The sequence below is a fragment of the Puntigrus tetrazona genome, chromosome 23, assembly GCF_018831695.1.
Source record: "Puntigrus tetrazona isolate hp1 chromosome 23, ASM1883169v1, whole genome shotgun sequence".
NCBI lineage: Eukaryota > Metazoa > Chordata > Actinopteri > Cypriniformes > Cyprinidae > Puntigrus > Puntigrus tetrazona.
Window position 1 is genome coordinate 4,531,722 of NC_056721.1, and position 17,929 is coordinate 4,549,650.

Here is a 17,929-nt window from a genome sequence, read left to right on the forward strand (position 1 = left end):
ATTTAGTTGTACTTTTCGTGTGTGCCCTCATGTTTAACGCCCAAGAGCACTGTCAGTGTTTAGTTATGTTTTCTGTAGAGGAGGATTGAGGTCAGCAGCGGTCCTTCACAGTCTGGCTGGCACTGAAGCGCGTCACCTCGGATGATTGACAGCCCGACTCCGCCCCTCCCGCGGCGTCATCACCATGGAGAATCCCATCAGCGATGCCGGGCTCCCCACATCCCAAAGCACAGCCAGAGGATGCTTCAAACTTCCCAAAGAACGACATGGCAGTCCCTTTCCCGTCATCTTAAATATCAGAAAAAGTCATTTTAGGTCGCCGTTGGAAACACGCTTCGCAGGTGAGCGGCGCGTCCATGGAGCGCCAGCGCGTCAGCGGCCGCGGCGCGTCCTCACACACCGCCCCCGCCGTGAAGAAGCACCGGCACAAACACAGCCTCAAGCGCCGCTTCGAAGTGCTGGAGACCCTGGGAAGAGGCACGTACGGCAAGGTCAAGCGAGCCGTGGAGAGACAGTGTGGAAAGACCGTGAGATCTGCTTTTCTTCTTTAGTAAACTTCTTTTACATTATTATTATTATTATTATTATTATTATTATTATTATTATTATTATTATTATTATTGTGAAAAATCATAAAACAAAACCAAGAAATATATATAATTTCAAAAAGTGATTTACATGGCTATAAAAAATAATAATTATCAATCAGTTATCGATAGTTTAGTGCGATTCCCCAGAGGAGCCCTGATTTCTGTTGTTAAACCTGTAAGAATAACAAATATCACTTTTATTATTATGAGATGGGAAATTTGGGCTTTTCATCTATAAAATATATGGCATTATTTGACATCAGTCACCAGTCTGCTTTTCATCCGCAGTTTTTCATGTACAGCAAATTGTAGTAATAGTAATTCATACATATATTAGCAATAATGTTAAATTATATAAGTATAATATCAGTTAATAGAAGACACTTCTGGTTTAGTGTTGATGAATGTGTGTGTGTGTGTATATATATATATATATATATATATATATATATATATATATATATATATATATATATATATATATATATATATATATATATATATATATATATAATTTGATGGAAAATAATTAACAAGATTTATGGTGTTGGAAGGACACTCAAAGATTAAATTCATAAGATCTCCAAGATAAAAAGAAAAGATAAAAGAATACTGAATAAATAAATAAACACATAAATAAAACCTCTAAATGCTTATCAAAGTTTATAATTATTAGTGTCATTGAGATGCATATTTTAAATGAGATTTTATACTTGCATTTGCTTTGATGTATATTTTTTTTAAGTTTTAGCAACTTTGTTGTGTTTTTTTTATCAGTTAGTGTTTTTAAATATGTCAATTGATTTTTATTTCAGTTTTAGAATTATTTTTAGTACATTCTTAAACTTACTGAAAATGAGAAACGTTGCCTTGGAAATGGACTGAAATAAGTTGTTTTTTAATTTAATTTAATTTTAGTTAACATTTTATTTCAATTTTATAACAACATTGTTTGTTTTTTTAGTGAACTGTGCATCCTTGGCTTGTTCTCAATAAATTAAGGGACTAATAGAGTTCATAACAGTGGATAAATTCAACTCTTTTTCGAAAAGCTTAATTTTATTTTAAAATGCCAAGCACGTCCTCTTACCTCTGACAGCGTGTCAGTCTTTCAACGCCTCTTTACCTGGCAATTCACCTCAGTTAATTATTTTTTTGGATATTTTGTGCTCTTCAAATAGGTGCTTTGTGCGTGTACACGCGTGTCCACTGTATGTAGAGCTCATGTTAGCACACTTAATTAAATGTGCTTAACCGCTCATTCATCGCTCAGTCTGTCACTGGACAAAAACAAAAGACACATTCCCCCCAGCCTGCCGTCTGCACTCTCCCACAGCCTGAAAACGTACCGCATTAATGGAGAAAATGAAGTAATCTCAGTGTCCAATCAGATTAGGGCAGCAGCTGAGCCTCTGTCACTCATCCAGACTCAGAGGTGAAGTATTCTGGAATCCAGGAGCCTTAAGCATAGCTGGGATTCCTGCAGGCAAACACTAGCCGCATTCAGAGGGAGCCAGGCGCTGGCTGTATGTGTGACAGGGGAGCGAGGCGTCTCTCCAGACCTCCAGATTGGGGTCAGAGTTGCTTGGCATACAGACAGCGGGTCTTATGGTGTTTTTGGGGGTGATTCAGTTTAGCTGTATATTTCTGTGTTTATTTATATCACACAATTGCTTATGATATGCATTCTCAAAAGCAAAGGTGCTCCAGGAATCCAAGAAGCTTAAATGGTTCCATAAAGAACCTTTAAAGAATCTTGGAATAGTAAAAATCTAATGGGTGACAATGGATCATTTTGTCTGCTGCTCAAAAATGACTGAAATGATACACGTAAAGACCCCAATATGTGCCAAATATTAAGCAATGCGTTAGCGGCAAAAGTCAAAGATAAAAGCAAGTCACTTTTGTTTTACAGATCAGTTAAAAAAGGTGGATAAAATGTTTGTTCCGTAGTTGGATGCTGGAATTCTGAGCCTTTTAAAGTGACTAAATAATTATACTGTTTAGACGTCTGCATGCTTGAAGTGCATGTTCAAGATGTAAAAAATATCTAATAAGAAATGAGCTATTTGTATTTGTTCTGGTTTCATATGTTTTTGAAAAATGTTACAATTAAAAAACAAAAAACAAAATAAACCAAAAAATACTTTAAAAGCAGTACTACCAAATAAATCATATCTTAATCATTCATTTTAAAAGTTACTTTCAGTGTTGCAAAAACACTTTTTTCTTTCAAATCCCAAATAACATTTTTATTCATATTATATTGAGTTTCATTCACACTTCCATGTTGTTAATTCCTTTTTTAAACAGATCCAAATAGTTTTCAACCTAAAGTTTTGTGGCTTTCGTGTGACTTGTATGGAAGGAACCACACCGACTGATTCAAAAGATGCCAGATTTTCAAAAAATATTGTCTTAATAGCACAAAACTGCTTATTTAAAAAAAATACACTGATAAAAGATTGTTAACGTTTTAAAACCTTTCAACGAGAACACGGCAGAAAAGGTTTATTCAAGTCTGTATTAATTGCGTTTTCCATGTACCTTTGAGTAAATTCCTTCATCGTTGACCCATGTACTAAAAGGCAGGCATTCGTATTTGGTTCAGTGGTGTGTTTGTTTATAATGTGTCTGTTTGTGTGCCTCAGGTGGCTATTAAATCCATCAGGAAGGAGAGATTGAGGGACGATCTGGATAAAGCTCACATCCAGAGAGAAATCGAGATCAGCGCGTCTCTAGTGCACCCACACATCATCCGTCTGTACGAGGGTGAGTCACGTCAAGATTCACACCCTCCGTGTCCAGAGAGACCTCTCCGTCAATGAAGCGCGCTGTGTTTTCAGTGTTCGAGAGCAGAGACAGGATCGTGATGGTGATGGAGTACGCGAGCGGAGGAGAGCTCTACGAATACATTCAGGACAGACAGAGACTGTCAGAGGAGGAGGCCAGGCACTTCTTCAGACAGATCACCTCTGCCGTGCAGTACTGCCATCAAGTAAATGAAAATCTCATGCCGTTCATTCTATGTACGAGCAATGCGTAATTGCATAATTTTTCCAGCTGATGAACACTAAAATCACTGACAGTATTTTTTGTGATAGTTATCATCATAATTATCGTTGTTGGTGTGAACAGGCTTCGACACAAAAAAACAGCATTATAATACAGTATCTCTGTCTATAGTGTATTACTATTTATTATACGTACTTATATTGAGTCCCTTATTTTTAATATAAAATGCATTGCTGTTCCTCAGAATGGTGTAGTTCATCGTGACCTCAAACTGGAGAATATACTTCTGGACACAGACTTAAATGTGAAGGTAAACAATTCAAACTCAAACTGACTTGATGCGTTTTCATTTGGATCTTTTTTATTTATTCGACCCACAACCCCTCCCAAGGGCCATCCCCTAAAAACTAAAAAATACAATAAAGGTATAGTCAAATGGTCTCCATGACTCTAATGAGAAGGTCCTGATGTTGACTGATGGTTTCGAATCCTTTGAGGAAAGCGATACTGCACATAATATTTTTTAAATCATAAATGCAGTACAATTATTACTGGAAAGCCTAATGGATAGCATCGATACCTTTTTTTTGGCATCTGTCAAATGTATTATTTGTCAGTTTTGGACATTTTTTTCTCACTCTGAAAACCCGAAGGTCCCTGTGAAGGTTTAAGGATGTGCAGATCAGATGACCGTGGAATGAATTTGACTTCATCCTGGTGTTTATGAAATAACTCTTCAATTTGTGTAGGGTTGTCATCATTCTGGAATATGGGAACGTTACAAGGGAACAATGTTGCATTATTTTGCACAATAGAACCTCCTCATTCCACGGTCATTCCAAAACCATATCCATGAGCAATCACTGGATCAGATGACAAGAAAACTAGCTGTGTACACCTCTCCATGCCTCGTAGCCTGTAACAGACAGGGCTGAAGGCATCCTTTGTCTTCATATGGGAACTGGATGTATAGGAAACATAATGAAAGATGACTTTTTATTAGGTTTCTCACACCAGATTATGTGTCCCTGCGCGTTACCCCAGAGTTTTTGTTTTAGTCTGCAAATCTAATTGCAAGCAATAAATCATCTGATATCAAATGTTTTGAGCTCGTGAGAGGAATATATTTAGTCAAGTGTGTCCAAATGTTTGACGGGTGGTGTAGTACGATTCGTCTCTGCCGCTGCATTTCTAATTATAATTATACTCTCAAAATTAACCTCCTTTCATACGGCGTATTCATATGCTATTTCTGCCCACCCTCTATGAATCAGAAATAGATTCCATTAAATAAACAGAAGTAGGTCACCCATTTAAATAGAGAAGTGCTTTATCTGTCAACGCTCTGTTTGTTGTAGTTAGCCGACTTTGGCCTATCCAACCGCTACACGAGAGGCCGGTGTCTGGACACGTTCTGCGGGAGCCCGCTGTATGCGTCACCAGAGATCATCAACGGACTTCCTTACCGCGGGCCTGAGGTTACCGTTACTCTGATTGCTCATCTTTGTGAAAGTACACTTGTGCATGCTTAAAAAAACAAAACAAAAAGAGTAATCATTGTGCAAATAATGTAAAATATTAAGTGTGCGCTGAATGTATTTCTTTGACTCCTGATTGCACGTTAACTGCAATTAAAAATAAATGCATTATGGTTGCAAAGTAGGGCAGTTAGTTGAACATTAGAGTGCTTTCTGACCCACTTAAGTGATGCTTAAGCACATCTTTATATGTAATTTCATTAATACTTCATAAGTAACATGGACTGACACAAATACTTTGAGGTCATGTCGTGTTAGGTTTATTCGTAATCACACGCTTGTAATGAAGTTTAATTCATTTTACGTGTAGCATAACACATAACGGTTAAAATTACTTGTGCTTTATTATGTCAGTCAACATAATCAACAAAATAGTCAACAAAATAATCACGACAAAAGATTTTTCCCTCAATTAATTCTTCATTTGCTGCTTATTAATAGTTAGTGTGGTAGTTGTTAAGTTCAGTTATCAAGTAGGATTAGGGATGTAGAATAAGGCATTAATAGGTGCTTAATTAGCACTAATATATGGATAATAATCTAGTAATATGCATGCTAATAGCCAACTAATAGGCGTAACCATAAAATAAAGTGTCACCTAATTTTGTTTTAAATAAACTTTAAAGCAAAACAAGTAATTTGACATTATTTTTGATTATTATATTTTATTTTATTTTATTTTATTATTTTATTTCAAAATGAAAGTTTTTGTTTACATTATTTGTGTGCACTGTGTATATATAAACACACACAAACACAGTATATATATCTTGAAAATATTTACGTGTATGCATTAATTATGCATATTATAGTTTAGATTATATATAAATATATTGAACATATAAACATATAATATTTTCTTAAATATATACTTGCATGTGTTTGTATTTATATACAGTACACATATATAAAGAAACACAGCGAACCATGCTTTTGCTCCTTCTATATCGCAGGTGGACTGTTGGTCTCTGGGTGTGCTGTTATATGCTCTGGTTTACGGCTCCATGCCTTTCGATGGCACAACTTACAGCGTCCTTAAAGAGCAGATCCGCCACGGACGATATAAAACCCCTGATGTCCTTTCAGGTGAGGTTCACACACTCCCATATATCTGCCCATCAAAGTAACCTGCTCACCACGAATCCTTCAATTCTTCCTATAGAGGCCCGCTCATTGATCAGATGGATGCTCACAGTGAAAACAGAAGACCGAGCCACCGTGGAAGACATCGCTAACCACTGGTGGCTCAACCTAAACTGTCCCAAAGCTTCAGAGAGTAAACCGTGCGCCTCTACTCTACCCAGAAAGAAACACAAGGAAAGAACATTGATCTCAAACAGCAGCTTCGCCCTGCTGGCGCCGCTCCAATCGTCTGCCCACAGCCAGCCCAGGAAGGGCATCCTGAAGAACCTCTGCAGTCAGGTCGAGTACACAGACAGGTCTGGGGCTGCTGGAAGCGGTGCGGCAGCGACTAGCGAGGACGTGGAAGATGACGCGAGGAAGAGGAAGGGCATTCTTAAATGTAATGGGAAGTTCTCAGGGGTTTCTCCAATCACGTCGGCTCCTACCTGGTCACATGGTTTCGGCAAAACTAGCCAGGAGTGTGCTGGAGGTGAGCAGCAGGAGATGGAGTTTGAGATCGAGATCTCCCTGTGGAAAGCACACCAGTCGACAGCGATACACTTTCCAAAGAGTAGCTATTTTGATGTGCAATGATCGTAAATGCATCGGAATTAATAACAAAGAATATAAGTAATATTGTACAGTTCAATGTGCGTTAAGTATCATGAATCTTATGTAGCATTTATTAATCGAGGTGAATGCTACTGTATTATATTATTTAATTTGATTTGATGAAAATAAAATGTTATTTTTTTGTATTTAATTTATAAATATACTATTGGGTATTGGTAATTACGTTTTTTTGTCATGTTGCTATTCAAAACTATTCCAACTATTCAAAATATGTTGAAAATATACAGAAATTAAGCGTTCATTTGCAAAAAAAAGGATGTGTATTTTTTTCCCCAGAAATGAAGGTTTTTTTTTCATTCAAAGTAATATCAATCAAACTGCAGCTGGATTGTTTTGATTGAGCAATATATACTTTACAAAGTGAACTTAACCTTGTCACCTGACCTGAATACAGTGCGCTGATTCGCTAAAATGGATTTATAGGCTTCTGTTCGAAAACAAGAGCGCTTGTCAGCTTCTGAAATAAAACGTGAACTTGTGATGCCTTGAAAGTGGAAAATACATGTTTAGGTTGCAGGTGGTGCTAAATAATGCCAGGCAATGGGCTTTTTATTTCTTTTTTTAAAGTGCAGTTTATCTGTTTTTGAGTATGTATTCTGCAAATTAACATAAACCTATATAAATGAATGCTGTATAAGTACTGTTAAATAATAATAAAAAAGGATTTTAAAGTAATACCATAAACACTTCAAAATACATTTAAAAAAAAAAAAAAAAAAAAATTGTACTCTGCAAGGATGCATTCAATTTCTCAAAAATGTCAGCAAGTACATGTATAATGTTGCACATAAATTCTATTTAAAGTGTTCTTTTTATATTTATATTCATTAAAACGACAATTTTAACAATTTTAAGAAATATATCTTGAGCAACAAATCATCATATTATAATCAGTTTTGAAGGATCATGTGACACTGAAGACATTTGAAGGATCATGTGACACTGAAGACATTTGAAGGATCATGTGACACTGAAGACATTTCTCACTGAGAAATTCAGCTTTGTATAATAGAAATAAATTACATTTGATGGATTACACAAATAGGAAACAGTTCTTTCAAACTGTAAAAGTATTTCACAATATTTGTTTTCACTGTATTTTTGACTAAAAGACACCAATCAAGGAGTCACAACAGCAGACCATGCTACTGAATAACCCCATTAGAGACATTAGAGCTGCTGAGATAATGTGTACTGTGAAATCGCTAATAACCCAGGTCAATTCGTTTATTTGCCTCAAAGGAAGTTAAAGCAGCTGTGAATCCTTTAATCCAAGCCCAAAATAATAGAGGCTTTGTCCGGAGCTACAGCCGTGCCATTCTCAGTTTATACTGGCATACGAACTGGGCAAGAGCTTGAGGGCACGTTCATACAAACTTTTCCTCTCTAACACTCATTTGCTTCCTCACGTGAAGAGAAAATACTCTTTTTAGACTGATTAGCATGACACAGTGGCATTAGCATTCAAATCGGAGTTAAGCAGCGCTGTTTGTTCTTGTGTGGCCTATTAAGCGGATCATTTTTGTTCTTTATTCCCTTCATTGTTCGACCGATTGAATGAGGGGACGTGCGCGGCGTTTGTAAAACACTAACCTCGTTCGGATCGATTCTCTGGAGGCGTACCGGGATGGAGAAAACCTGAAAACGCTTTCGATAAAAATGATCGTACTCGACGCCAACACTTTTGTCATCTAAAACTTTTTTTAATAAAAAGAGTGGAGCAAAATCCACGCATATTTAGAAAACATTTAATCTCTCCGAAGTTAAATTACAAACATAATCTACATCTTTACACGCTGTCTGTTCAAGAGTTGTCAGAGAAGACCTGTCCCAGGACAGCCAGTTTGGCACTGAAGGGCTGCGTGGGACAGGAGAGCACCCGAGCTTTCCTCCTCTCTCCCGGCTTCAGTGCGATGCTCTCCTGCGAGCGTCCCGCGCCGGGCGTCTCCTCGGGCCTGAGTGGTTCTGAGAGGCTGAGGAGTATGTCCTGTAGCTCCTCGCGCTCGCTCTGGTATCGGCTGCAGCAGTGGAGCGCGGCGGGGTCCAGCGGATGAGCCTCGGTGTTAAACACGTAGCCGCCCGCGCTGAGAATGCAGTCGCCCTGCAGGCCGCCCAGCTCGAACTCTGTGCCCGTGTTATGGAGGAAGTTTTCGGGATCGAAGAGGAGGTAGAGGTATTTAATGGTCTCGGCCAAGAAGAAGGACTCCATGCGGTTGTCCAGCTTGTGGTCCCTTACATCCTTCACCTTCGTGGGGAAACAAAACGTTGTCAGATGCATGAGACACGGTGTCCCAAGACCTTATTTTTATATTGTAACAGTATTGTTGTGAGACACTCACGGTGGCAAAGCCACAGTTGACCCGGCTGATTTTGTCAATCGACTCGATTGCGTCCCGGCCAAGCTGCATGAATGTGGGGTCACCGGTGGCCTTATACAGATACATGGCGCTCTCGATCAACTCTGTACAACACAAACACTGGTTACTTCAAAATCTGGGCGAATGTAGTGAAGCGTACACCAGCCCTAAAGCGATATTAGCCCCGTTAAATATTTGGGGTTAGATTTGACAACATAAAAGAGTCATAATATTTTTAAATAAAGACACATTGTTAATGATTTTTTTTCACTTTTTAAAATGTGCCATGAAGAAAAATGTTAACATTTTATTGGCAGCGGAGCATGCTTGTATCTCTTAACAAAATTCAAAAATAAAAAAAGAAACTCTTTCCATTTTCAAAGCTTGGTTCCCATACTAAAAACTATGCATCTTCAGGAATGACCCAAACGTGTCCTTTGGCTCTAAATCAATGTGCGTGACGGATACCTGGGCGCAGAGGGTATCCCTCGCGTTTGTCCACCGTGTATCCTTGAGGAATGCTGTAGAACTCCGGGAGTCCTCCGAACTGACGCCACACACTGTAGTAGTTATGGAAGGTCTTTGTGGCGCTGGAAATATCACCTATCAAACTCTGACAAACACGCGTCCGTTACAAGCTGCCACAGAACTCTACTCTCAGACACGTACAGTACACGCTTAAACGGGTGCTTTCCCATTGTCCCGTGACACACTGGGCTAGGGTTTGGTGACGGACGTGCTTCCTCACCTGCAGTCCAGGCCAGAACGCCTCCAGAGACTGAAACACAGGCATTGATACTGTTCCCTTATGCATCTGCACCCACAGATACCAATCATCAAACTTAGTGTAGTTCTTTATGGACTTATCAAATTCTGCAACACACATGTGAAAGTTGATAATGCTTTCACGCAGGCAAGATAAAGACAGATAAACAGCAATTAGCGGGAATTATGACCAAGCTAATAGCGACTGTAACGCAGCTGAAGTTATTACTTTAGTGATATATGTCAGCGTTTACCGTGAAACATCGAAAGCAGCTCCTCGTCTTGCAGCATAATGGCCCCTTTTACTAGATACTCGAAGTATGAGTCCACTCCTGCCCCGATCCCTGCGTCCTGAGCCACCCACTTAGAGGTTATGACATCTATATGGTTGCCCACCTGAAAAAAAATGAGACGGGTTATGTCAGATTAAGTATTTCAAAACAATATCTTTTTAGACTTGTATTTGACATTTAATGATTTATTTTAAACTCCTAATGTTATATGCGTGCTAGCAAATAATTGCTGAAATATTATAACTATATGCCGTGCAAAGCAATTCATATCAAACTCAGACATCAATATTGCAGGGCTAAAACGCAGGATTCAGTTTGATAGGCTTTCTCGCTTTGACTGCATGCATTTGAAATATTTCGTACTCGTGTTAGGTGCTGAGGAAAGTTACTATCAAGTAATATCGCGATACCCCTAAAAAAAGGAACACTTACAGCACACACAACACTTATTTGTAGCTCACTTGAAAAAGTATCAAGATAATTTCCTGTAAATTAGGCAGCAATGTGTTACTTTACTAGTTGCATGACAAACTTCATACTTTTGTTCATACTACAGGTTTTGAAATATTGCCGCCGATTACATTTATTTGGAAAACATTATTTTCTAAACGATGGAAGGATGTGCTATTCAGTATGATACTGTTTGATTAAATAGTTTATGAAGCATTATCAGTTCTCAGCCAAGTATTCAACAATGCTTCACCCATTATTTTCAGGATTTTAAATGATCACTAAATTACCCCTTAACTTTTGGATGCCTGCTCGAAATGACTTGTGTGATAAAAAGAAACTCTCAGCTGTATGTTTTAAAAAAAAAAAAAAAAAAAAAAAAGACTTGGGGATTACTACAATCAAATTTCATGCTTTTCCACACAGTGCAGAAAGCCTAGGGTCACACACACACACGTGTATACATATAAATAATTTACATGTGTGTGAGGGTTTACATCATGATCTTTAAGCCTCGTTTAATTCCAGGGGTCAGGGAAAGGGCAGAAAGCGGTCAAAAATTGTTTTTTTTTGAAAACCAACATATTTTAGTGCAAAACATGTATATGAGCCTTTTTAATCAGCGTGCAAACATGTCTACAGCTATGCTACATCGCAAAATGGCAAGTGTTAATCAGATTAGGATTTGTGTAAGCGCTATGGCGTAGAGACGCCGTAACAGTAATCTGTTTTCAATGAAATCAGGGATAATTGGCTGAGTACAACAGACAAACATAAGCACAGATTTTGCTTTTCAGTCACCTTGTCTTAATAATTGCTGTTAAAGCGATTCATGCTGTGGTATTAGAGGCATTTGGTCAAAGTTTTTCCAAAGAGACATTTCTGAGTGGTTTAACTACTACAAACCGGTCAGTAGGACAGTTAACATCTTGTGAAGCAGAAAGCTGTGTGTGTGTTTTTAAACAGTAAAACATTTTTACGGTTCTGGTTAATATCTGCCCAGTCATCTGCCTAGAATAAAGCGCTCTTGTCTGAATCATGAATCAGGAAAGATCAAATCAAGCAGCGTTTACAAGCGGAAGCGGCCTAAAACAGTCCTAAATAAGCGTGTTTGTGGATTTTGATGCGAGAAGAAAACTGGCTTTTTCAACCGAGGAAGTGTAAGTTTGAAAGATTTAATGAATACATTTTTCCATAACTGTTCTGATGAAGAAACAAACTCAACTACATCTGGATGGCCTGAGGATGAGCACATGTTCAGCTTTTGGTCGAACGGTTCCTTTAATATTGCATAATGTAAATAATTGCATAAAACCAAACGCTGGACCAGATCGAAAGGTTTTACCAGGCCGATATCGGAGCGCGTTCTCCATAAGGCCCTGAGAGCTTTGCGAGCCACGTTCTCAAACACGGGGTCTCCGGTCAGTCGGCTGAGGGTGGAGAACTCCAGGATGAAGGTCCCCACTCCGGCGGTGCAGGTGACCGGGGTCTCGCTGGGGTTCACCCCCCTCAGCAGGTTCACCGTGCCATATGGCATCCCTGTGGGGGTCTGGAAGGCTGAGAAGAGACGGACAGCATTATTCAGAGTCAGGATCTATTTCTCACCTACTTCCTTCCTGTACAGCACGCCACTAATGCATTAGTGTGTCATTAAAAATAAGTAGGAAAAATAATGAGTCATCTATGGCTCATTCATTCATGAAATCCTTCCATTGCACTAAAAATTCTTTAGATTATTTAATTATTCTTTACAGCATATTCTTCTTCTTCTTTTTTTAACCAAAAACTTACTTTGTGAAACCAAAACTTGTTCTTTGGTGTTAAAACATTTTTCATCATAGAGCTGGTTGGAAACTCTTGAACTAACTCTAACATCTTGCTCCTAACATTTACATTTAAACATTTTGATCCAAACGGACTCGCACAAATACGTTTCAGAAAGCAGTGTGATTGCCCTAAAACACCTGATTAAGGTTTGAAGTCTACGATAGCTCCCTCACCAGGCAGCAGTTTGCGGGCAGCGTCCTCAGCCATGCGCAGAAGGGGTCCGGAGCAGGGCCAGCCCTCCTCCACCTCCATCCCGGCACGCTTGGACAGAAGATGAGCCGAGAGGAGCCCACCGACCACTGCAGACGAGACCAGAACACACACACACACACACACACACACACACACACACACACACACACACACACACACACACACACAAAAAAGAAAAATGGCTGTGATATTCTGTTTTGCATGACAATAATGCGCATTATTACACAAAAACAGTTATTTATGAACCGCATCTACATGCACACATATTTTGTGGTATTCCTCGTATTCCTTTACCTCGTATGTTCGTCTCAAACACAGACGCATTTACATCCGAGTCGAAATCAACCGTGTCCTGGAGCAGCGTGGCCACGCGCTGGAACTCCGTGTGGTTTCCCAATATCTGTGGTCAGAAAGGAAAAATGTTCTCTGCATCTGAACACTGCAGGGCACGGAACAGTCTGTTGAATAAAATGCCGTACCAGCAGTGTGTCCAGAGCATCAATGAGTGTGAGGGAGAAACTGAAGGAAACAAACAGGTATAAAAATAGGAGTCAACAACGGCACTGAAAAATACAACCGCATCCACTTTTCCGGTGGTGTTTGAGGCCAGGGACATCACTGGACTAAAAAATATTTTAATCTTGTGGACGATTTAATGGAAAGAACAAAGTGAAGAATAGTTGTACAATGAAAGTAAAATAAAATAGTGCTGTCAAGCGATTGGTCCAAAATAAAAGTTTTGTTTACATAATATATGCATGTGCACTCTGCGTATATGTATTATGTGTGTATATATATATACACACACACACACACACACACACACGTTGTACACTTGAGGCAACTTTTATACACTAGTATGTTAACTTTAAACTGAATAGCGTTGTAGCTTTGGCTCAATGTGCAGCACCAGGTGTAAGTGTCCATGTGTATATACACTCAAGTGTGCTGCAAGCGGTGACTAAATACATTTTTTAAACACAGTTATATTTTGTTTAAAGAGTATTTCAGTTCATATCTACGCTGTCCCGTAATAGCACAGTTCGGTACGCTTACATGATTTTTAGTACATCAAGTACTAAATTAGTGCGCAAAAACCAAGCAGTTTAAGTGCACTTCAAGTACATTATGGAAGCGTACTTTTCCTGACCGGGGGAGTCTTTACAGATTTTGAGCATGTGAAGAATAGGGGATTATGTTCCTCTTTCATACGATTAAAGCAGGAGCTTGAGCAGCAAAGATGTCCTGGGATATGCACGCTTGATACATAACCTGTGAAGGGGTTTTTGTGCACATACCTGCCCCATGTGTCCTGCCCGTCACATGTCAGGGGCCTCAGCTCATCATAGGGATATGCATTTTCCAAGTAGCTGTTGTATGCATGATAAAACATGGACTTTATTCTGTCCCTGTTAAGATAAATAAAATAAACAGAACTGATTATCAGTATTATTCAAAGCAGTATCAGGCACTGCACTCATAGGTGACTAGTGTAGTGTAAGGAACAAGCTTTCTGTTGATATGCATTTACTCATGAGCATAAGCTGATACTTGTTAGAGGAGCTGTAATATGATAATAACCTCACCCGACAGCCTGAGCACCTGACCTACTTATCACACATTCATATTTAATGCCGCATTTAACACGTAAAGATATCTCACCTGTAATGGGACATTTCCTGCTCAGTAAAATCTCTGCCTTTAACATTACTGACGATCGGAGACAGGTATGTGGCGCAAAAAACGGCGGAGAAAAGAAAAGTAAGCATGAAGTAACGAGATGTGAGCAGAGGCAAACAATACAACAATTTCAAGCGACATGGATACGCACAAATACTACAAACAGTGACAATAGGAAGTGCACGTACTGCGCATGCGTGTGAGCGAACGCTGACGCACAGGTAGCTCGGGCTGTTCAAAATAAAAGCCCCGCGACCGCGAAGGAGAAAATAAAAGTCCGCGGAACCGAACATGAAAATAACAAAATAAATAACCTAAAGCAATGTAACATGCAATAATTTAAAACGAAATAAAACAGCATAATATAACATTTTATTAAATAACAAAGTAAAATTAACTAAAACAACATAACATAGAATAAAACAAATTAACAAAATTAAAATTTAACATAAGTAAATAATATAAATTAATTGAAAAAAAGATAACAAAATAAAATAAAAAACAACCAAAAAACATTATAAAATAAAATAACAAAAATAGAATAAAATGAAAAAAATGAAATAAAAACAAAATGGATTAAAATAACAAAATGAAACAATAACAAAAAACCTGCATAATATATAAAATAAAATGACACATGTGACTTGTTTTTATTAATTTATTTTTAAATCTAACTACAGAAAAAGTGGACTTATAGATGGAATCAACAAAACAAGACAAATCAGCAGCACCAAAGCAGCAAATTGATGTCTGATGGTTTCCAAAATAGCATCTATTACTATTCAATAAAACTTCAAAGTAATTCAGACAAATAAGCACCTTCGTCTACCCAACACACGTTTAGAAGATAAATCCACAGAAAAGGCAGGAGATAAGTTACTGAGACAGCTTATTTTGAGTAATTATGTTATGAATGTACAATTATTAGAGTTAGAACCACGAGAACATGAATAACGTTGTCAACTTTAAATTATTAGAGTTGTAGTTTTGGCTCAATGCGCAGCACCAGATGTGAGAGTCCATGTATATACGTGCATGTAACTGTTTAACACGAATATAGCTTTTAAACTTGTTATACATAAATCATATAGTGCTATCAAACAAAAGATATACAACCAGAAGTAGAAAAGTGTAACCATACAGTGTCTTATGCGTTAGACACAATCTCAGCTTATCGTTTCACTTAAAGGAGCATTGGACAAAACACTTGGTGTTTCTTTTTTATTAAAAAGTGAAAGTGAATAAATAATGATAAAGGGAAAGTTATTGTGCATATTGTTTTAAATAATGTGTGGTTGGAGCTGAACTGAGACCGGTGTATGCTGTAATTTAATAAGAGGTCACACTCAGCAGCCTCTGCCAGCAGTTTATAAGCATTCCCATCATTTTCATTCTCCGCCGCTGTCCTCCTTTTCGTTTCTTCCCTGGTTTACAAGAAGCTTTTTTCCGTCTACTTGCCTGCAAAATAATACAAATGTCAATATCATGTTAAATCCTGTATATATATATATATATATATATATATATATATATATATATATATATATATATGTAATATACTTTACTATATAACAAAAAATCTATTTAATAAAATTAATTAAATGCTTACATTTCTATATAAATCTACCCTTATTTCAGATTATTTAGATGAACTTATTTTGATTAATCAAATAAAGTTTTATTATTTAATATACAAAGAAACAAAAAAATGTCAAGATCACGTAATCCTCAGTTTATTTCAGATTATAATATTTATTTTGTAATTGTATGCTGGTAATAAATAAATAAACAATCATTTTTTTCCCAGTTGTTCAAAATAACTCTATTTTAAAATTCCAGCTCATTTAATCCGGGTCATCCTGAAGATGAACTGGTGATTCAGTCAGCAGGCGGACAGATAAGTGTTTTTTTTACCAGTCTCTCAGGTTTGCGACAGTTTCGTGAGATGAGCAGCTCCATTTGCTCCACCACCTTCGTCATACGATCCGCGTGCTGCAGTCTCCGCCGTTCACTCAAACACCTGAAGATCTGGCTCATGTTATAAATATAGCGCAGGATACGGTGGACCTAGCGGCAGAACACACCGTGTCCGTTATCAACACACCAGCGAAAGGGGAAAGAGCTCAGTAGACACCGTCTCTGAAAACCTGGAAGCCCAAACGCCGTGTTAAAGAAAACATACATGCAGCCATGTACAGGAGGCTGTACCTTCTCAGACGGACAGTGGTCCTTTTCTTTTGACAAGTCAAGAGCGCCGGTCAGATTCTAGCAGAGACAGAAACAAAACACATCTCCTGCGGGTCACCAGAAGAGGGCAGGACGCGACCGCAGACACATACGCTCACTACGCCCTGACTGCCTCGAACGGAAACTTTATACGGAGCGCAGGCACTTATATAACGTCTTAGAGGATCACGCTTTTGAAAGAGATGAAATCAGGCGACACTCACCAGGTTTTGGAGCTCCACGAGGATAAGAGCCCTGTAGGTGCTGATGATGGACGAGTAATCACAGGAGCGCTTGCTGTGGGCCGCTGTGAGCAGCAGCATTACAGTCACACACACAGCGGGCCTGTTCACACACTGAACACACACACACACACACAGCATCAGCACTGCACTTCACTCAACATTTAACATTCCTGCATGAAATCTCATCTTATTAGATTATATACAGTAAGGTTTCTATATAAATATATATTAGATATAGCGTTTTTGAGTATTTTATACAGATTTGTCAACTACAAATCAAAGTGCATTTGCTTTAGGGCCGCTATAAAGTCACATGACATGATAAAACATCATTACACACACGTAGGCCTACAACCACTACAAAAGAAATCGGCAACACTTTATTTTAGGGTCTCTTCACTATTAGCACGCGTTTTACCTGAATATTAAGCACTTATTAGTGCTAATGAAGCACATATTAACGCCTGATTCTTCATCCCTAATCCTACCCAATGGCTAAACTTAACTGCTGCTGCACTATTAAGAAAATTAGGAATATATTGAGGAAAAAGTAGTGGTTACTTGGGAATAAGTGCTCCCTATTCTAAAGTGTTACCAAGATATTACAGAGCTTCTGTTAATGCTGTATTGTGTTATATATTACATAAGCTCTATTGTATTATTATATTATGATATATTACGTACTATTATAATTCTGATACATAAGCACCTCAAAGCCTCTGTTATTATTGTCTTTCATTGTTAAACATGTCTCTGACAAGTGTGAAGACTCATTTTAAATTAAAAAGCCACTAGTATTATACTATTATACAAGCATTATTTGTATAAAACTACGCACTTTTATGCATAGCATGCATGTATAAAAGTAACTAAAAAAAACACTAAACCAAAAAATAATAGTTAAAAAATAACTTTTTTTAACACCCTGTGCCACCCATCTAACTCAATGCACGTGTTCGCTTACTGGTAACATTT

The 17,929-nt window shown here is 38.1% G+C and overlaps 2 protein-coding genes across 3 annotated transcripts; one reads left to right on the forward strand and one right to left on the reverse strand.

The window, feature by feature from the left end:
- The first annotated feature begins 210 nt into the window (after positions 1 to 210).
- Positions 211 to 7,474, forward strand: LOC122329078 (NUAK family SNF1-like kinase 1). The gene is made up of 7 exons (XM_043225283.1): positions 211 to 527; positions 3,242 to 3,362; positions 3,437 to 3,588; positions 3,850 to 3,915; positions 4,964 to 5,083; positions 6,097 to 6,229; positions 6,306 to 7,474. Exons 1-7 carry the CDS (start codon positions 357 to 359, stop codon positions 6,857 to 6,859), a joined length of 1,317 nt encoding a protein of 438 aa, XP_043081218.1. The 5' UTR covers positions 211 to 356; the 3' UTR covers positions 6,860 to 7,474.
- Positions 7,475 to 8,580: 1,106 nt separating this feature from the next.
- edem2 (ER degradation enhancer, mannosidase alpha-like 2) lies at positions 8,581 to 14,685 on the reverse strand. Of its 2 annotated transcripts, XM_043225492.1 has the most exons (11): positions 14,466 to 14,685; positions 14,102 to 14,212; positions 13,283 to 13,322; positions 13,098 to 13,203; positions 12,764 to 12,889; positions 12,109 to 12,320; positions 10,275 to 10,416; positions 10,004 to 10,128; positions 9,724 to 9,868; positions 9,238 to 9,359; positions 8,581 to 9,143 (listed from the first exon to the last, which is right to left on the reverse strand). In XM_043225492.1, exons 1-11 carry the CDS (start codon positions 14,570 to 14,572, stop codon positions 8,703 to 8,705), a joined length of 1,677 nt encoding a protein of 558 aa, XP_043081427.1. In that variant the 5' UTR covers positions 14,573 to 14,685; the 3' UTR covers positions 8,581 to 8,702. The 2 variants fall into 2 exon arrangements, with proteins under 2 accessions (XP_043081427.1, XP_043081428.1); XM_043225493.1 differs by lacking the exons at positions 9,724 to 9,868; positions 10,004 to 10,128.
- Between the last annotated feature and the right edge of the window lie 3,244 nt (positions 14,686 to 17,929).